This window comes from Triturus cristatus, chromosome 8, assembly GCF_964204655.1.
Source record: "Triturus cristatus chromosome 8, aTriCri1.1, whole genome shotgun sequence".
Classification (NCBI taxonomy): Eukaryota; Metazoa; Chordata; class Amphibia; order Caudata; family Salamandridae; genus Triturus; species Triturus cristatus.
In genome coordinates, this window is record NC_140591.1 from 416,957,556 (window position 1) to 416,979,750 (window position 22,195).

Below are 22,195 nucleotides of genomic sequence, written 5' to 3' on the forward strand. Positions count from 1 at the left end.
ATCAGCATGGACTTGTAAGTCAATATGCTGTTCCCTGAGTCTGATGACTTCTTGTTGGAGTTACTCGAGCTTTTCATCGTGGCTTGATTCTTGGTCGTGCAGCACGGAGACTCTGGGTTGTATGACAAAGGCGCGCTTGGCTAAACCACGTGTGCCTCTACAACGCTGCCCGATCAACGAATGCGCCTGAACAACGCATTCATTTACCACGCATGCCTTTACCACGCAATTTCGTAAAGTGTTGGCCCTAAGCCCTAAAAAACTACCCTGTCCCACCTGTGCCCTAAAACTATCCCGAAACCCCCTGAGCCCTAAAAACTACGAGACCCCTCCTGAGACCTAAAAACTACCCTGACCAGCCCGAGCCTTAAACACTACCCCCAACCCCAAAAAACTACTCCAAACCCCCACAAGCCCTAAAACTACAACAACCTTTAAAAACTACCCCCACCCTCCAAAACTCAGCCCAAATCCCACTTACCTGATCATATCCTCTCCCAATCCTCTTTGTCCTGTGTCTGCTGGTCACAGCATCTAGAACGAGCACAGCCTTAACCATGCACATGTGTGGTTAAGGCATATGCATGGTAAAGTCAAGCGTGGTTCTGCTTGCGGGGAACTGGAATGCATGCCTTAGCCTGCATTGTAAAGGCTATTTCCCAGACTCTCTCCCCCACCTATGCCAAATCTCGACTGACCTATTTTAGATCTTGCGATAGGTCCCTTTTAACAGTTTGGAGATCATCACGGAGGGATGAGTACATGGCTAAAGAAAGGCGCGATTAACCGGGCCCTCGTTGTTGTGTCCCGCGGTGTGCTGTTCGGGGCACGTGAGAGGTGAGGGGAGGTCTGTCCCCAGTCTGACTCACATTTGGTTTGGTCGATATCTCTTTTAGTGAGCGTTCCTTCTTAGCTCGGGTGCTCTCCATGTTCACCGGAGGCCCCATGTCTCCTGCCCAGAGGGAAAGAATCAGTTATCACCCCTTCACAAGTCGCACCACCGAGCTGGGTGAGCACCCTCAACTGTAGCGCTGCAGGCATGTGTGGGTCCATGCCTCTGGTACAGGCAGCTCTTATTGATATGTCACAGAGCCTTTTTGAGATTGCACCATGCACCCCCTGGCACTCCAGCACTGCAGCCGTCGCCACCCAGGGCATTCCCCACTGGTCTCCTGGATCCTCGGAGACTCCCTGTTGGGGGTCAGAGCACCCAAGACACGCGCCTCTCAGTCCAAGGGCCGACAGCCGGGAGAGCGAAGTCAGGTCTCCCTATGTCATGAGGGGCCTACGTCCAACTGCCCCGACCGGGCACAACAAGGCTCTGCGCTCTCCAAGGCAGCAGGCCCCCAATAGGTCTCTAGGGGCGATGCAGCCAGGCCAAAGGGATGCCTCTCTTGCTTGTGTGCACTATGCGAGGGCCCTGGGCAGGCTATCATGTCTGTGGCCAGTTTGAGAGGGAGTCAGTCCCAGGGACCCAGCAATCAGGCCCCAAAGGCACTAGCGGTTGCATAGAGCAAATAAGCAGGGCTCTCTTCGCTCACCTCTTCTCTCGACATAGGCAGCAATGAGACAATGGGCACCTCTGGCGCCCCCCTATGGGTTTCAGCCATCGAGAGTCACCCCATGTAAGCATTCACCGGCTGGGTGGTGTGCAGGGGAGGGTGGAGTCTCTGGGCGGGTCCAAGTCTGTCTGCTCTGGGTTACACAGGTCACTTTGCAGGAGATGTGTGCATTAAGGCTCTCCCCCAGACTATGGGCGAATTATTAAATATTAAATGGTCTGCGGCCAGGTGCTGTGTATTGTAGGCATCTACTCCTCAGCACGACTGAAGTCTATCGTGGTGGGCTGCTCCAACCTCCCCACATCCGAGCTATCCCTGGTGCCTCGCAGCCGTCTCCATCGTGAGGAATAGAAGCAGGCTGCAGTTCGGGCCGGTCTCACACTGTTGCTTCAGAGTCCTCCCGAACTCCGGAAGGTCCTGCAGCTCGAGGAGGCATGGTGAGGGGTTACATTCTGTGTGCCTTATGGCCCATCAACTTTCCGCTGCCCTGCGGCCACTGCCATCTTAGCTGCTGCAGGCAGGCCTGTTTCTCTGAATTCTAACATCTCCCCGAGAGCCCAGGAGGTCGTAGATCGTGAGAAGATACTTTGAGACTCTGTGCATTCCTCAAAGCGGGCAAACAGAAAGGCCTCATGAAGGCAGGGGTGGAGGGACAGGAAAGCCCCTCCAAACAGGTATCATCTTGGCCACGCCCCCCAAAGCAGCATTCTAGGCACACATTGACAGGGTACCACAAAGAGATCACAAATAGTGCGCTCCTTCACAGTGACCCATTGAAAGAGAGGAAAGGAGTACTAGGCACCCCAGTCATCCTCCTGCATGTGGGTGCAGTCATGCAATACACCTGTGTGCAGGAGGATCACTAAACCCTTGCAGCCTGCAAGGAAAAGATAGACCAGCAGCTCTGAACAGTAGGTCTGCCTTTCACTAAGGTGCTGCCCCAGGACAGGCAGGAAATCACTACTGCTTGGGGGCTGCAAACTAACCATAATAAGACATACCGACCCTATCTGCACCTGGCACATCCAGCTACAAGTGCACTAGCTGCAGACCAGTGCTATAAGCCCTGTATCCAAAATGAGCCCAGGTCACAATAGGTATTGCTCAATAGATTCTTTCTCCCACCCACAAATAATGAATGTGGAAGCACAACACAATATTTTGCTGAATATTTATTCTCTGTCATTCAACATCACTAACATGTCAGCTATCCCTGACCCTCTCTTACACTGACAGCTGACCCTGTCGAAGTTTGTCCCACCAGTAAAGCTACCTAGGCCATGTTCTGTGAAAGCTAAAGGCTGATTCAGATCCCCTATCAAATACAGAATAAAATGTATACAAACTGTAATGGTTTTTATTGATTTCACAAAAAGTCAAAAGTATGTACAACATAGCACATGAATGTCATAAACACCAGCTATTGGGTTGACGAGTTAAATCAAATTTCACTAAACTAACACATTCCAGAAACCAAACTTAACATAGTATTGTGGTAATACACCATATACCAGACCCATGCACATGCACAAGCTTGCTGACCCCATCTAGTGATATTGCTGCAGTTAATTAATATGGACAAGATATTTCTTTAGACCAAGTGTGCCATGTGACAAAAGAAGTGGTTGAATTCTCAAAGAGGTCAGAGTAGCTTCTTTATTTAACGACTGCGCAACCATCCCAGCTCAACTGCCTCGCCGGGCTTCAAACTTTAACATTTGTTATAATTTCATACAAAACAATCTCTATTCCAGGGAGCCATATTGATTTTATCTGGATCATATAATTTGCCAGATACAGCACCTTCTCACCTCACATACAATTCGGGAGAAAATAAAACACACAAGAGAGACAATTTAACATAACTTTTTCAAACAATGGACAATGACGAATGAAGATATAATACGGCAACCAACACAATTAAATTATTTTCAAACAAAGAACATTGACTTTTACAATACAGTAATATTATTATGTAAACAAGTCTAGAAGATAACATGATTACATTGTCAATTTCCCACTTATCCTACATTGTTTATTTTGTACAGCATTTCTTTTGTTAGAACTCTGATTCTTACTTTCTTTCACAACACCATCTTTATCATCTCCACACTCCCTCCACTCATCATGGAAAACTGACAACCACCACTGTGCTTTTATTCCAAATTCTGCCATCCTCAAACCTCAGTGCTTTTTTAAATCATTTAACAACTTTCAACAGTCTTGTGAACTTAGACCGACTTTCACAACCTGACAGAGCCCTGACCTTGCTATCACCAACCTTAAAATTCGTAATTTTGTAGCTTTCCCACCTCTACTCAAGTCAAAACTTATTTTCTAATTTACTTGCAATCTACAGTGAGTACTAATCCATCAGCACAATGAGGTAAGGTGCAGCAAGCTCCACTCTCATAACTCTCAGGTGACCTCCTTCAATTTTTGGGACAATTTCGTCTCTAATAAATTTTACCTCTTTGCATTTATCTTTTTTAATACCACTTCTCTAAATTTGATAATATCCTTGTTTCTCACCCCCCATACACATCACTCAAATAGCAGGGCGCTCTCTTGAATTCGCTGTGTCTCCAATATTTCCACCTCCTAGACATTCACTCAAACTTGTACCTTCATAATCACATACATCTTGCTTCGATTTAGCCACGCATCCTGTTTCTTTCTCCATATACTTGGTTTCATTCCATTTTCTCTCAGTTCATTAACCCCTTCAGCGCTGCGGGAATTCCCCCGCGGTGCTGAAGGGTTCGAGCGCGGGCGGGCCCATGACGGAACGGTTCCGTCATGAGCACAGCGCAACCGATGCTCATGACGGAACCGTTCCGTCATGGGCATGGAAGGGGTTAACACATTTTATCACATGTTCGACTCTCTTTGTAATCGTTATAACTTCTTCTAATAACGGTTAATCTAATCTTTCATGTACAGCTCCTCACTTATTTTGTCACCTCTACATCTCAATACACATTGGTCTCTAAGCTGCAGCTTACAGTGAGCGGATTCGCTCCAACTCTATGGGACCACATCATAATATCAGCCCTGCACACCCCTGGCAGTGTATACAGCTGCCATCACTGTACATTAATAAGTACAGTTCCTTCTGTTGACAGCACCTTTGGAGGGAATATCATCTCCCAATGCATACAACATATATTCTTTTGTGGTCACATCTCATGTCGGTATCGGACGATCTCAGAAGGCAATACGACCTATTGACCTCCGACGCTGGCTCCATCCATGCAGGAGGTCTGACCACTGAAGCTTACTAGCAGACCAGACCTGACAAAGTCATAGGGATACCTCCCAAAGACGACGAAACATGTGTTGGCTATAAAAAAGGTCGCTTGAAGAAAATAAAACACGCCAATGGCAGATAAAAAAAGAAATCTCTTATGTTTATTACACTTTTTTTCCAAAAATTGGCGATTGACTTGAATGCCCAGTGCTTCATGTAATTAGACATTGTTTCTCAATCTTAGGATTGCACCAAGGGGTGTAGGGTGTATCTTCCCACTATTGAATGCACCGCGGGCAAAAACCCTGTTCTTGAATACGTATATGGGACAACTATATGTGCGCCTGAGACCTCATACAAACCCGGTCCTACAACTCCTTCTGTTGTTACAGTTCTGGTAGATTCTCAAACGTCTCCTGACTCTGTGATCCTAGGCAGTGCAGAAATATAGAGCACTTTCTATCAGCACTTAAATTAGTGCTTCACACTTTAGCATAGCGGACAAACCCATCTACTCCAGTGAATAACATGGACGAGGAAGGAAAACAGGAGGTGTTACATTCTGCATTTTTAGGTCTCGCCTGAGACAGCGCTATAGCGCTGCACTCGCGAGAGCTTTTGTAAATGGGGGATCTGGAAGTGCAAACGAGTGCTTTCAGGCCTCCAAATACAGTGCATGTGCGCCGGCCGGGCGCGCGCACCATTTGGAGGCCTGAAAGCACTCGTTTGCTTTCACTTTCGCGGGCCGCACGGCAGTATAGATCGGCAGTAAAGATTGCAATCTCTTTGTTCTCAGCATCAGTGAGATGCAAATGAACAAACAGCGTGAGGCCAAAGGTCTTATTTTTTTAAAAACAAACCAGGTCACTGCTACAGTGGTAGGAACAACAAGCATTTACAATGCAATAGGTCTCGCATTTACGCAAGTTTGAGCTATTCACATTGCAAATAACAATGCCTTTTATTTGTGTTTTCGTTTTTCAAACATAAATAAAAGGCATCGTCATTTACAATGCCAATAGCTTAAACTCGCGTAAATGCGAGACCTATTGCATTGCAAATGCTTGTTTTAGACTTGCCTTCGTGAACTTCAAATTAACTTGTAGCTTCATTAGCTCAGGAATCATATTCTTAAAATAAAAGCATAGTCAAAGTCAGCTTTTTACTTACTTCTTATCTAAGTGATTTTTGACACCAAAGAAATGAATCCGCATTAATCAAATGAAGGCAGATAATTTAAAAGGTGTGCCTATCATGGAGTCTCTGGGAAAGTTGTTCAAAACAATATAAAAATCCTCTGTGTTTAATGTACACGAACGTTGTGGCAGAAAAAAGCCTGTACCAGGAGCAGCTGCTTTTTCAATGGCTGATGTGCCTGTCACCAATTTATTTTTCACAAGCAAAAATTCCCCTTCTTGGCACACTAAATTTCTGGGGACTCACACGCACATTCTGTCACCAGAACAAGACACCCAAGTTAGAGCCTAATCCAATATTCATATACTGAAGTACAATGTATTTTATTTAAAAACAAATCATATAGCTTATTACAGTAACAAATTCATATATCACAAAAATATAAAAGTTTTAAAAACATACTTCAATGTACATAATTATTAGTACTCGACAAAGAAAGACATGGGGAAAAATAGTAAGAAACAATGTTTTCTTATCAGCAAAGATGGAAGACATATGATCAAGATCAACTCCTTTCCTAGGTAGTAGTGCCACTTAATAATTCGGAAAGCAGATGTCGATAAAATCTACAGTCTTCCTTCTATATTTGTGTCGACGCGTTTCGGTGGGACTCTACACATAAAAGACCACCTTCTTCAGGACAAATATAATATTCTCCCATGGAGTATACATGCAATCTTATAGTATTGAATAATACGCTAGGATATGGTGACTACTTAGGGGTCCTTGCCTCCTTGACTTGCACCACAGACGATATTAGAAGAAGTTGCACGGGTATTGACGTGTCAATCTGTCATCCTGTGCTCGTGTGGTCACCTGATTCAGATATTTAAAAGCCACAACCACACCTTGATTAATACGAGGAGACTGAATGTTTGTTATTTAAAAAGAATACAAACTTCTGGGGAGGCCTTATTAAGTGCACTCACTCACTCTTGCTATCTCGATCACAGCTTGATATCGAGGTTCCTTTATTTGGCTCATTAGCCCGGCGTCGGTGCCTCGTAATGACCGACGCCGGGCTAATGAGCCAAATAAAGGAACCTCGAAATCAAGCTGTGATCGAGATAGCAAGAGTGAGTGAGTGCACTTAATAAGGCCTCCTGAATCAGGCACTACTACCTAGGAAAGGAGTTGATCTTGATCATATGTCTTCCATCTTTGCTGATAAGAAAACATTGTTTCTTACTATTTTTCCCCATGTCTTTGTTTGTCGAGTACTAATAATTATGTACATTGAAGTATGTTTTTAAAAATTTTATATTTTTGTGATATATGAATTTGTTACTGTAATAAGCTATATGATTTGGTTTTAAATAAAATACATTGTACTTCAGTATATGAATATTGGATTAGGCTCTAACTTGGGTGTCTTGTTCTGGTGACAGAATGTGCGTGTGAGTCCTCAGAAATTTAGTGTGCCAAGAAGGGGAATTTTTGCTTGTGACTAGTGTCTTTTGGTGCTCTACCCCTGTCTTGTGGTACGGAGCCCCTCTCTTCTCTTGTTTAAGAGACCAATTTATTTTGGACAGGAAATTACTTCAGGTGAGCGTGTCACTGTTTCTGCAACTCGATTATGCACATTCACATTAATGTCCCAGTGCATTGTTGTCACATTCTACACATATTCACCTTTTCTCTATTGGTGTTTGTCCTATTGCACAAAATGGCTGCATATCGGTGTGATGACACAGCCAGTCTTGCAGTGCAATCCATAAACAAGCATTGGCAAAGTCAGAGATTTTACATCTTCTGTCAGCCTTTAGGCTTTGGAATGGCTGTTTTGTTTTGTCATGGTTTTTGTGAAACTTTATTGTGGAAGGAGTTGCTGGCAACTTACCCATATTTAAAAAAAACACTGCCCAAAAACAAAAATAGATTTTAATCTATAAAAGCACACATTAGTTACTTGTAATGAACCAAATTCTTTGTGTATGGATGTGCTCCTTGTGAAAGAGCAGAAACAGTCACTGAAAATGAAGTTAGCCAATGGTCGAAGAGGGCTGACCAACAGCCCCGTGCTGCAAGCTGTAGTAGATGGAATAAATACATGAATCACACAACGACAGACCAATAAGATGAAGAGGGTTGGTTGAAAGTCCCTAAAGATAAGTATATTACACATATAAATGTAGTGGTATTAAAAGATCTTGGCTAACGCCACACCCAAACAAGCAATGGCAAAGCCAATACGTCAGGTATTAGCCACTAGCCTTTTGGCAATTCTTATTTTGTTCTTTCAGGGTATTTGCAAAATGTTACTGTTGGGGAGGTTTCAGTGCCCTCATCAATCTAAAAAAATAACATGGTTAAAGGCAAAAATACTTTTCGTCTCAAGAAAGCACACGTTACCATAACAGTCCCAGTCACTGAAGGGAACTACTTTGTGTGTGGATGTGCACCTTGTAAAAGGCCAGTTTGCTGTTACTTACAGTAAAGTCAGCCAACGGCTGAAGTAGACCGACCCATTGCTTCATAAGGCATGCTGGTGTTGTTGGAAGAAAAATGTGAATGACAACAACAGACTAATGGATGACGTCTGTCTCAGAATACCCATAACTGTGTCATGCATAATTTTAGTTAACTTAAAAGGTGTTGGCTAACACCAAACCTAAATATAGGCAGCATTAATTTGACAGATAGTGTTGCACAGACAGATAGATAGCATGTCATAGATATATCTACTGCATACATATATATAGCTGGAGAATAAAGCAACATGAGGAGCTAGTAAATAACGTCCTGATAACGCATCAGGCTTTAAACACAAAGGAAACACCAAAGTAATAATGAAGTAAAATCAGAAATACTGCCACTGATGAGGTCTACCTTGTATGCAGATGTACTCTTTGCGAAAGCGCAAAATGCAAATCACTGAAAGTGATGTTAGCCAGTGGCTAAAGTAGGCTCATCTATTGCTCTATGCTTTAGTGGGTGGTAGCAACATGTGAATGACACAATATCAGACCAATGGATGAAGAGATCTATCTGACAACATCCTTTCGGGAAGCATACTATATATGCAGTTTTAGTAAAATCAAAAGGTACTGCCTAATGCGAGATCTAAAAAGGCGCTCGGTTCTGCTTTGAGGCAGTACAACTTTTCATGATGTGTCCTATGGATAGCCGCAGCATTCACATTATGTATAATCTATACGATAACGCCCCTTTGCCTAAGAAAAGAAGCATATTACACGCCTCCGAGAGCCAAAGAGTGAGACTGATTTTAAGAACATGTGGAAGCACACTGTGCCGGAGATGAGAAATGGGATGGAGTGAATTCGAAAAAATTAACAAAGAAATGAACCATCAAAAAATGACTGGAATAAACAATGGCGACATTCACATGCGCGCTTATCTGCCAAGCACTAAACATGTTTTGCATGACACTAATATAAGAGCTGCAGGAAGAAAAAGATTTGCTCAGCCGCGCGTACAAAACAAACAATGTCATTTGGTTTTTGGATTGAACATTGTGCGTGTGGTACGCGTGTGCGCGCTAATATAACTTTAGTAGCAGGAAATGGGCCGTAATTGTAGGCGGCATGAACAAGGAAGCAGCGTTTATCTTGCTTTACAAAAACACTCGGATGTACTGCAAAAAATGAACATTAATAAATTACATTTTCCCAAGAGCCTGTGGAGTAGTGGAAATACTCTTGATCTAATAGTAATAGCCCGTCGATCAGGCAACCATGACCAAGCAGTGCTCTCCAGTGTGTCATTTTATGAAACTTTCTTCTTTGTTCTGCACAAAAACAGTGTTACGGCTGATTATAATTTTTATATTTAATCCAATTACCTGTGTTTTTCTAATGTGCTTATTTTACACTCCTATAGCAGTGGTCCCACAAACCTCAGTTGCAGGGGCTCTCCGAAAACAGACAAAATATGCATGCGAATGATAGTTTCAAAGAAGGGTGCACTGGAGTGCACAGAGCTCAGCTGTGTTGCATTCCACATTTTTCATAGGGGTTTTCCTCAGTGTAGCTGTGCCAAGAGGTCTGAGGACTGTCACTGAATTGTGTGGTGTGTATCAATCTCCACGCTGTCACAGGCTCCTGATGGTCCATTCCAGGCGGGCAACTAGAGCCAAATTTCGGGGGGGGGGGCTGAAAAAGATTTCAGGGGGGGCTAAGTCTTCCAGCCATAGGCAGAGTGGCTGTAAGAAGGGGTGAAAACACAACAAAAGCCTCATTAATGAGTAAATGGTCTTTTAAAGACCTGTGAAGTACTCGGGTGCGGCTGCAATTAGACGGACGCCAGCCCGCAAGGCTGTCTCAGCCGGGCTGACACACATGACGGGGGGGGGGGGGGGGGGCTGATGCCCGGTGAGCCCTATGGGTGTTGCGTACCTGGTCCATTCCCACCCAGACAGTCAGCACCGGCACCATAACCTGCCTAATACAGGCTGAAAGACAGAAAGGTGCCAACTTCCACATTTCTCACGGTGGGGAAGAGCACCTGTGACATCACAGGAAGTGACATTATATGACAAGTTCCCTGAGAGGAAACTTTTGAATGGCATTATGCCTAAGTTCAGGCAATACCTACATTCAGTATTGACGAAAAAGCCATGTGGTGGTAGAGGTAAGTTGCTTATGCGGGGGTCACCAGACCCAACAAATTATATGGGGTCTTTGCCTGCTGCTCCATGAAATTGCAGGGGTGGGGTCAGGATGCGATACAAACAAGTCAAGTCTCCTTCCAGGAGCCTAAAGCTCAGAGAACCAAGTAACAGTCTTATCTGGCGCTCACGCACAGGCAGGCAGGAGTGGCGGTGGTGCTTCAATGAGGTCCGAGCCCATACCAAACGCCCCTGCGAGCACCTCTCACATTATACATTTATGTACTGAATTGACAGTACTCATTATTTCAAAGAGCAGAGTTGTAGAGCAGGGACCTAGATAGGTTGATGTGTAAAGTCAAGGGCTCCAGGGAGAACAGGGTGAGCAGAGAGCTCGGTGCCAGCGTCCAGCAGCTAGCTCTCTGGCTGTTGCAAGCAGCAGATCCAGTACAAAGCTGGACAAGGACAGCTGCTCAAGGGAAGGCACCAGGGAGAAGGATTTCATGTGCACGGGTGAGAAGATCCCCAGCGTGCCTCTTAGGACAGTTCTGGGGCACAGCGGCTTCTATTCAGATCAGGAGATAAAGGAGGTTTTTGGACAAGGTGGGGATGTTCTGATGATAATATTGCACTTTTGCTTTGCCACAGGTAGAAAAGATCCAACAAACTTCCGAGCTTCAGGGATGCTTCCGATAGTGCCTTAATGCTATTCGGTATTATGACTACAGGGTCTGTTCATGATTGACCGGCATTTGAGTCTTGAAGAGCACCTGAGCAGAGCAACACAACACACAAGACTATTCCACTGGTCCAGGTAAAATTTAGGAGCTAACTGGCCCAGCTCTGGGAAACCTGATCACATTAAGGATGAAAGAGTTTGCAGTGTCCTCTCAAGTCCTCGGCGCTTTCAAAGCAAGACTCCTGTTAAATCCCTTTTAGCTTTTTCAGGAAAGGCTGTGGAAGTCTCACATAGCTGCCCTATTACAATTCCATTGTGCACTCCATGTGTTCTGGGTAATTGTTTTTTTCAACTAAACTTTTGAGATATAAACTCTTGAAACTGTAGAGTTTCAAAAATGATGACTATACCTCATCACGGATTCTACCTTTCCAAAATACTGGATGCTCACAATGCATCTGAAAGATACATACCTGTCCCAATAGTAGGAGAGGAGGAAGGACATTCCAGCATTCTTTTCAGACTCTAATTTGCTTCTTTATTATTCATGACATACTCACCCTTCTATAGTTTCTTTAAGTTACAGAGGACTTCAGATGTATTAACTCTTGTTAAAGCAAGTCACTCAAAGCAAATTTTTCATATACTGAAACTGCACCCTCTATGGGGTAGTCATTTTTATGCAGGATCGGAGACGGGCCATTAACACAGACATGTTCTAACTATCACTAACTCAACAAATTAAATTCTCTGCAGTTTTTTTTCTTTAGACTATATGACATTCATGTAAACACTATTTGGAGGGGTTTTCTACTTCAATGCAAGGCATTCCTTGGTCCGATAGCAACACAGTATACTCATAGACTCTAAGGGCCAAATTAATAATCAATAGGACCACCGAACTCGTGGTTGCTGTCGGACCACCGCCGCACAGTGGGATTGCCTGCAGAATTTCAACTGTGGTGGTCGGTCCACCACGAAATGGCTGGGATCAAGGATCCTGTGTGGCAAAGGTGATGAGGGTTGAGGCAGCAATATGCAGGCGGTGCCGTTGCGTCACTGCTGAGCATATTACAAGTTGCCTTACCACCACTCTTTTCATGGTGGTGAACCCACTATGAAAAGGGTGGCAGTGAGGCAACTGAGGGGGCCTTAATAGGGTCCTTGCCTTGTCCGGGGCCAGTGGGTGGATGCGGATGGGCCCATGTAGTGCCCCAGTGTATTTGCACCCGCAGTTCCTGCACGCTGTGGCATGTGTGCCACACCATGCAGGGAGGTGCAGTTGGTGCTCTGAGAGCGGTGGTCTGCATGTCAGGCTCTTCAATTAGCCTGACAAACCGCTGCTGTCAGACCACCGCAGGACCGCCCACCAGACCAGGATTTGACTCCTAATGTGACAGGCGGTGGCACCACGGGCTTGGCAATCCCTCAGCATATGGCACGTTGCACCGTACACTGCAGGACAGCCGAACTCGTATTCAGGCCCTTAGTCTCACACTTTAGGAAATCCATTATGCGAGGCACTGTATCCCACTTTCTGTGGAGGCAAAAGAGGAGATATATCGTCTGAAATACATTGAAGAATTATAACACAGCGGGTGCATTCATTGGCGAATATGATGCAGAGAGCATAATCCCTTCACAATACCTTTTAAATTCTCACAAGAAGACAAATTAACAATGATTCACAGAAAGATAAGAAAACAGGCCTTGTCCATGAAGAAGAAAAGGAGTGGAGTAGAACTTGTGGCGGTAAAAATTCACTTGATCGAACAGGGGAAAACATTTCTGACCGAACAAAATATTAATCAATTTCAAACGTGTGCACTAAAAGGTACCAACTCTCAGAAAAACATTATGGGGTTGTTCCTCAATGTACAGTGGTGCTGACAAAAAGTTCCTCTCAAACACATATAAGCAGTAGACTCTATGGTCTGAAGTGTAATTCAGCATTTGTTAAAATCACAGTCGATCCGACTATCTGGAGGGACGTGGAGGGCTCATATGTAATAGAAATTAATTTTAGAAGTATGGCTTACCTTCTAAATTAGCTTCCTACAGGTGCAACAAACTGCACTGTAGCTCACCTATATTACATTGCACTAGGCAGCAGGATGTTACATACGTTAGTCTTAAAACAGGAAGTGAGGATGCAAACTTACCTGCTCATAATTAGAATTACAACAGTTGAAGTACTGAGTGACCAGAAACACATATGGAGGGCCTGCTAATACATAAACAGGCACATAAGCACATACACACACACACACACTCATACACATATATGTCCCATACCAAGACTCCACCTGTTTAGTGTAAAGAAAACACACATGCTTTCTGCAGTCACTGCTCTTTTCAATGACCAGGTACTAAATGACTTCTGATTGTACAGTACACATGTGTTTTCTCTACATTACACAGCTCAAGTCTTGATTGAGTAAGGTGAACCGATGGACTGGAAAGTGTGGTGTGATTATTCAAAGGGATATACATGGTTTGAAAACTAAAACTAGTAGTCTGGTGGACAGGGCCTCAGACTGAGGGGCTATTTCTTTGTCCTTGCCATTGACCGAAATACTTAATAACATATTTCACTAAATTAAAGCCATTACACTGAACCAGGAAAAATAATCCACATATTAAAGCATAATTTATGTTAATTATATGCTCTTTAAACACTGCTGCTTGAGCATTAACAGCCGTCATGCAACACACACTAAGGGGCCGATTACGATGCCGTCGGAAAAGGCTCCAACCATCGGCCGAAGCTTTTCTGACCACATCATACTATGCCGGTCGGATTCCTTTCTGACTGCCTCATTATGATGGAGGCAGTCGGAAAGGAATGTGAATGGTCATTCTGACTGGCTTCCGAAGGGCTCGGAGAGCCCTTTTGCCCATCGGAATGCTGCTAGTAATCCCAAGTGCGGCTCTCTCCGCCCTTGGGATTACAATGTCTGGTTTCGGCAGCCTCTCCATGCCGGCGTTTCCGACACACAAAGGCTGTTGGAACGCAACTTTGGGGGCCCACAGCAGGGTCCCCCTAGGTGCACGGACTCCGGTTGAGGCCGAGGGAGCACCTATAGTGCCCTCCTGTTGATCCCTGCACCCCATGGCAGGCACCTTGATGTGCCTGCCACGGGGTGCAGGGAGGAACTGCACCTCTTATTTTGCAATGGGAGCATGCATTCCAGTCGGTTTATGGCCAGAATACATGCTCCCATTGCAAAGTTTAGAAATGCGACTGAACAGTGTTCGGTCGAATTCTAATTAGTCGGTCGGGACCGCCGACCGGGTGTCGGTGGGTTCCATGGCCAAGACGATGTCGGGCAGTGGAAACTTCAGCCAACATCGTAATCAGCCTCAAATTTGTCATTGTGTGGTACTGTTTTCTTGCGAGATCAGAGTTCCTATTTTGAATCTTGCTAAAAATTTCCGTAATATTAATTGGATAAGCACTAAATAAATGAAATAGTTGGCCAGCTTTTTCATTTTCTGTTCAGTTTGTAATTACTCTGACTCACTATACTTTTATCTGCCACTGCTGTAGGAATTGGAAATGAAACCAATGCATTGCAGATTCTTTAATTATAGCGGACTCACGATCCACCTTCGTTTAACTTTACACCACTCAAGGATTGAATCGCAAAGGTTTTTGTGCATTTACGCAGAACATAGGGGAGCCAAAACTCTACTTTTGAAATTTAAATTGGACCATGGTGAGTCAATTACTGGTGTTGTCAAAGTTAAGTTTGGGGTGCAGTTGAGAGCATGTCTGGATAAAACACTCTGCAAAAGTAAATGACACACACTACCTCGTAAATTTGTGGTGTTCGGATATGCATTGCAAGTACTTCCCCACTCTAGAAACACACGTGAATTCCTTCCTTCCAATATCAAAATTGGGAGGAAACACTTCCTTTTTAATTGTGAGTAAGACAGTTTTTAAAATTTGCAATTAGCTGTACATCTTCTATGGCTTAATTCTTAATTCTGTTTTGAATCCTATAGTCCGACTATGATGTACAAAGATCTTAATGTATTTCGTTTTCTAGAAATTGTCTTTTATTGTATGTTTTTAATTCTATTGTGCTTTTATTATTTTTATACTGAAATCGAATAAAGCTATCTTTGATTGATTGATTGATTGAGTAGGACAGTCATTCCCCTCGGAAAAAAAAAGAAAACACTGCATGGGCTAATGCTCATGTGTTTATCATTTCGACATGCACAGTTTTCCACATGGTGGAAATTCTGCAAGTACATTTTAAACCTTGTAGTACTCTTGGGCCCCCGAGTGCCTCTCTGATAAGAAAGATATCTTCTTCAAACATATATGTGAATCCATGGAAGCAAATATAGCAGTTTTTTTAATCAGGACCTCAAATCATGCCTGATTCACACAAAAAATGTATAAATATGCGCCTGTAGTCATGCTCCTATAATCAGATGTAAAGCATGCCATTTGGGAATTCGCACACATTATCATGAATACATAAATTGCAGTTTTCCCGCTATAGTGAATGTCATATGACATTGCCTATTTGCCCAATGAAGAGTTATATGCAAGGTATAACTTCCGATTTGGGAAATACAACACAATGTGCAAATACACATTTTTTTTAATCTGCAGAGGAAGACATTTTCCCCATAGAAAAACCCCTTTCCCTACACCCTCGCAAACTCAGAGGAGAAAGATAGTTACTCCAGCCCTTTTCTGTATTAAATCTCTGACCTTTTCCAGGGTTTGAAGGGGTCAGAGAGGAATTTGTGAATACCAACAAACTTATGAGTCTCACATGCATCACTTTAAACGTGCACACTCCACCCTTGTGTGTTGTTTACCATTGCATAACGTTATGCAGTTGTGTCACACATTTAAGCTGTAGTAAAACCATTTACATCTGACAGGTACCGTTTTGTGAATACTTGTCAGGAGTACATGCAGCCATTGTAGGCCACACGCGTACGTTTATGGACGTAAATGGCCTTGCCTGTTTAGCGCCTTTCCTGTAGGTTGTTTCAGAAAAATATATGGAATTGTTCTGCAGTGATGAGCTGGGACTTCTAAAACAACAAAATGGTCTTGTGCCTAAAACAGTCATCCGCATAATTGTATTAATTTTGCATTCATCATCTATTGGAGGACACAGAAAGGCATGTAACATCCAGTGCTTAATTTGAGCCGGTGGTTTCCAGTGTTCGGCACTGGCACTTAATTGTCAGCACCAAAGCTTGCCAGACATGCTTCCACAAGGTGGCACTGTCTGGCTAATTTAGAGGGAACCACAACAGTAAATTATTAATTTAATATCCATTAAAATAACTATTATCTGTTGCCCAAGTCATTCTTATAGCTTTGGAGGCCTGAAATAGTCAGAATTGTCACACTAGGAGGAGTGTGATAGTATTTGTTGTGTTATTACTATCACTAGCAGAATAGCAGGGGCAATGTGTGGTGCAAGCCGCAGTGGCCTCCTAACCAGAGCCCTGGCACTTTTAAAAAATTTTTTTTTTTATAAATTAAGCATTGGCAACATCTTCAAATGACAGGCCTGCGGCCCTGCGCCACTGCTTTCTCCGCGCTCACTGAGCCTCCCATTCGACGAAACATATCGTTATCCAGCTCAGTGTGTCAAACAAAACAATCTCAAAAGTATTTCCGGTTCAGTGCCTGAGTGACTTCCAAACCTGCAGCTCTGGGAACATCGTGCTAAACTGAGACTCAGTTCTGGAGAGAAATGGCAAAGAAAGGAACATCACCCACCTTGCAGTGCTTCCGCCAGATGTCTATGTTCTTGCGCTGAGCTTTCGAGAAATGGTCCCAAGCTTTTTGTCTGGAGGAAGCGTTGAAAACGGCCACAATCTGCTCAACTTTGGGGCACAAGGAAGTCAAACAAAACAAGCAATTTATGTTGTGGTCGCTAACAGAGAAACAGATCAAAGGCACGAGGCAACTATGGATGACGTCACCACACAACCAACACCACCAAAATGCATCCAACCACTCATTCCATGTGTACTTACATGTTTTGAAGCTGGAGAGGTTTCATCAAGCCCTTGTCCACAAACTTAGTCAAACTAGTATTTTAAAGCATGCACAGAAAACACAGACATGCATATAGTTTTATACATGCCAAGTATTGTGATGTACACATATCTCGGTAACAGCAGTCTAATCACCAGTTTATACACACAGCCTGGCATGCCCTCAAAGCAAAGAGTACTTGCCTGTAGCTAGCTTTCATGTATATGAGCTTTGTCTCTTTAAAAAATCTATGCACCTTTAGTTCCAGCTTTTACCAATGCCATAAATGTGCATGCTCATGGAAATGCACAATATATGGCCTGGCTGTGCCCTAAGGATGTGATGATATTAACTTATATCTTTGGATTTGGCTTACTACTACATATTTTGTAAATTTGCAGTTCTGTAAATGACATGGATTCAATTTGTCAGCGTGGGAAGCATGAAAGGGTGTGTCACACCTAGCAAACTGGGACTTCAGCTTGCACACCACTATCTGCAGAATGTCCATAAGCGTCCAACGACCTTGAGCTATCTTACCAGCATCTACAGATCTGACCCTCTCGCAGCCATATGCATCGCTGATGCAAATAATCTCGCCCAAGATCTTTACATTTAATCCACTTCGAAATATCAACCCATGCCCCCTTCACATTAATGTTCTGCCAGAGTTACTGTCATATGTATGCTTCATCACAAAATATGCACCCGTGATGACACCACATAAGACATCACTGATGGTGCCATACGTCATTAATATGACATTTTGAATTACATCACTGATGACATCAAACACAAGATCACATCTGCATAGATATACATCTACAAAAGCGGATAGCAGAGAAAGGTTAGTGAATCACTTGAATGCAAGAAGTTATGTGTGTCTTCACAAGCTATTAGAAAGTTGAACAGCTATCTTAATTCTCTGGTATCACCAACTGTACCCAACCGGGCTTTGCCGTCCAGTAACCTGGACTCTGCGATAATCCCTTGAATCAGGTAATCTCGGCAAGGTGGCCGAGCCTATTTCTTTTTAGGTACAAGTTACTTACCTTCGGTAACGCTTTTTTCTGGTGGATACAGTATCTGCCTGTGGACTCCTCACCTTTTGAATTACCCCATGAGCAGCATTCCACAGAAACGAATAGTTTTTAAAGGTTTCAGTAGAATTCTGCCCATGGGGTGATTCAAAAGGTGAGGAATACACAGGCAAATGTATCCATCAGAAGGTAAGGAACTCCTTACTCCCTGAATTAAGAGCTTGTCGTTCTCTATTGCTTTTCCATAAAAAGCTGAAAACTTGGATGATCTAATCTTGCTGTAATGTGGCTATGGGTTCCCTGCGGTAGTGTAGCGCTGGGAAACACTTTTTGGGTAGCCATGCACCCTACAAGTCTATCTAATAACTATAATAATAATAATAACATACTAACAGTAGAATGCAGCTAGGTAAACAAGCCCTCAGACAATGTTATCCCACTATAAAGTACTCCAGCTAGTGATCTGCAAATATACTTCATCCACTACATTGCCTATCGCTACAATGTCAAGTGCATATGGAGTTAAGAATAGAAAATAATTACTTACCATAATGATATAGCAGTAGACGACATAGTGGATGTGATATTTTTGTATCAATATTTTTACGGGAATATAACGGTGTACAACCCTCGCACAGTGACAACGCCCTACATTTGCAACAGAAAGATTATAAATCATGAGAAATACTTTTTTGAGAACTTCCCTTAAGGTCACATGATATAAAATGTCGTGGACCGGATTCAGCAGTCTTCTTCTATGATTCGTTGTGTCCTTCACCAGTCTCAGATGTAAATTACATCTTAATTTCCAAACCTCATTCACAAAGAATCTTCTGTGAATAGTTGTGTCTTACTAGAGGTTTAGATGTGTCTCACTCATGAATTTCCAGGAATAAGACATGCTTAGTTAAAGGTTTTGTGACTACTAAGTGTTTTGTTTCTGAGTAACCTTGCCACAGTCCTGGAAATACACTAGCAATTCACAGCTAAACCGGGATATTGCAGTGTGATTTACACCTAGAGACAGAGAAAAAGACAACTACTTTACTACTTATACAAGAAGCTTGGTGAATCAGGCCCAATTTGGTCACATCTGTCTGTGTGGACTGGGGGGATTCTTCCAAAAAGATGTTCCCAGATAAATGATGTGAATATTGTAGTTCAGGGGTACCCATTATATATGTGCCAATTTGAACAGTATTGCTCTATGCACACCAAAAAAACACAGCCTCGTTTGATGAGACTGTAATGCACAACATAGGTAGTGCACGCTGTGAGGGGACGTACGTTGGCTCAGGGTGACAAAATGTACTATTGTCAGTTACTTACACTCTTCCTTTTCCCTATTTGACAGAATTCGCAGTCTTTATGAGAACAATGCTGTTTTTGACCGAACGCCTTTGTCTGGGGTAGGCATACCTTAAGATTCCTCAAACACGTTATCTGCCAAATCCACCCCAACCACAGTCAAATAAAAACAAAAACATCCTCAAAGCACTGTTAAATTGTCTGCATTTCTTGCAGTTAGAGGCAGGACACACTTCGTTTTACTCTCCAAATGACTCCATAATGTGTGGACATAATGGGAGAAGGTGCCACAGTTTCTGGATCTCCACCACACGAGGAGCTGCGCTCCTCACACAACAGTGTTGCAGAGGGGAAAACAATGCCTCAAGTGTAATACCCAATGTGCACTATGGCACATATGCTGGTATCATTGGTATTGTGTCACCGCGTGCGCACAGGAGCGTGCTGGGTAACGGTAAGCTTAGAGATGTTATTACTTAATTTTTTTGCTTTGTTTCCAGCAAAGGATAATCGCTTCTTTTCCATATACGAAAGGTTTCATATGGTAACAATTAAAAACAACTTCAAGTAGTCATAATTCTCTCCAAAAGTGGAACAATTATTTTCACATTCCACTGAAGGATTAGATCTCATTTCATGATAGGAATTTATTCTCATAATCCTTGCAAGAACTTTAGAATGAGACATAAAAGCTATGCACTTGATTGCTTTATGCAAAGATGATAAAGTAGAATGTGTTTCTTTAATTAATTTTAGATTGGCATAGAGGAAAAGGTGTTGGGAGAGAGTGAACATCACATAATGCCTCCTTCTGTAATTAGAAACACGAATTTAATTAGAAGAGGAGCTCTTGAGGATAGCAGCCGATCAATGCAATCTAAGATCCATTTGATTTCACTCATGAAGATAAAAATTGACATCTGATAAGAGCCTGAAAACCTAGACGCAGCTCCATATTCTTAACTGTGAAACTCATAAGCAGGAAAAATGCATGCACACAATGTTCAAGATTTAGTCGCTTAGATAATTCGCTGAATAAGATTCAACGTTCAACAGGCTAGACCTGTTTGTAACAACCCTAAGGGATCCTCGCAATACACAATACGATTACTTGGGGCTACTGTACGTTGCTAAATTAGAACAATACTAGGGCAACCGGTAGGAGCTTGCATTTTGGTGTACTTTATAGTGCAGGAGGGTATTTTCGACGTAGACCTCACAGTACAGATGGATATATTTGAATAAAAAAATTAGATGTGTACAACAGGAAGGTATATTTACAAGTCCCTTGCTCATTAGGGTTCAGGAAGGCGTCTTTTACAAGGTATCCATCCTTGATGCACCAAACGCAATCTTTTATTAACTCCATTCTCTATACATTACACTGTAGACTGTAGAAAAAGAAATGTGAATAATAAAGTAGTGTGCCTTTTTCATCTAGGCACCCAAGATGTGGAACAACACCCTGTACACATCAGAACCACTTCAACACTGCTCCAATTTTGGAAAGAGTTAAAGATGCACCTCTGTAAAGAATACTATATCACAATACAGTAACAGTACATTTCTGCTCCCAGAACCCAGATATGTCTCCTATTGCTTGCACATTACCCGGTACAGTGCTTTGCTGCCCTGTGGCAAGGTCCGTGCTATACAAATACCATGTGCATGCATACCAAAATGCAGTACTGAAGTTTATCCTGATCTGTTGAGCATAAGAGGGCACATTATAAATATTTCTTACTTTAACACCACAGGAGGGTATCTTGGACAAGTGTCTTCCCAGTACAGTACAGAGGATTATCTTAAATTAAATTACAAAATCTAGCACAGTTCAGAAGGATGCATTTTCTAGTAAAGGGTATCTTTGACAAATCCCATACTTGTATAAGACCTTATGTTTTTAGCAACAGTACAGGGAGATTTATTTTGCAAGAACAACATTGGAGGGCATCTAATAAACATCCATTTAAGTCAGGAAGATATATTTAACCAATACTTTAATTGGGCAGAGCAAGAGTTTATCTCTTATTAATCTTCTATCTGAACAATCCTGGAGGGAATTGTAATTTACATAACTTAATCTGACAAAGTAGAAAGGCATATTTTAGCTAGTTCCTTACATGTTCAGTAATATGATATCTATTACAAAACCCACACCTGTGCAATATAAGAATGTTTTACAATTCCCGTACAGCACAACAGGGTACACCATAAGAGACATATCCTTTCTCTCTTCAACATTGGATGGCATCTTTTAACTAGTTCTTTACTTGTACAGTACATGATGTTATATTTAACAATTCCTTTTCCTGCCATAACAACTTAGCACTCACATGACAAGTGCACTTATATATGAACCCATATAGCACACCCATTGATGTGTATTTCTTTGGCAGACATGGTGGTATGAAGAGTTTTGTAACTAAGTGTACCAAGTTGATGGCATATATCTATATCTATATTGCCAGTAGGTAGTTATAGTAGGACCTAGTTTCCATAGGAAAAGTGTTTTTGCTTTGCTAATAACTATGGCGCCGTTTGATGAATCTGCACAAAATTTT

General features: G+C 42.7%; 1 protein-coding gene across 3 annotated transcripts in view; it reads right to left on the reverse strand.

The window, feature by feature from the left end:
* Window positions 1-22,195, reverse strand: part of ENOX1 (ecto-NOX disulfide-thiol exchanger 1) — a 2,037,207-nt gene that overhangs the window by 239,152 nt on the left and 1,775,860 nt on the right. For all 3 annotated transcript variants that reach the window (XM_085621817.1, XM_085621818.1, XM_085621816.1), the window contains one exon: window positions 17,023-17,129. In XM_085621817.1, coding sequence (XP_085477943.1) covers window positions 17,023-17,129 — 107 coding nt within the window. The remainder of the gene's footprint in view (window positions 1-17,022; window positions 17,130-22,195) is intronic.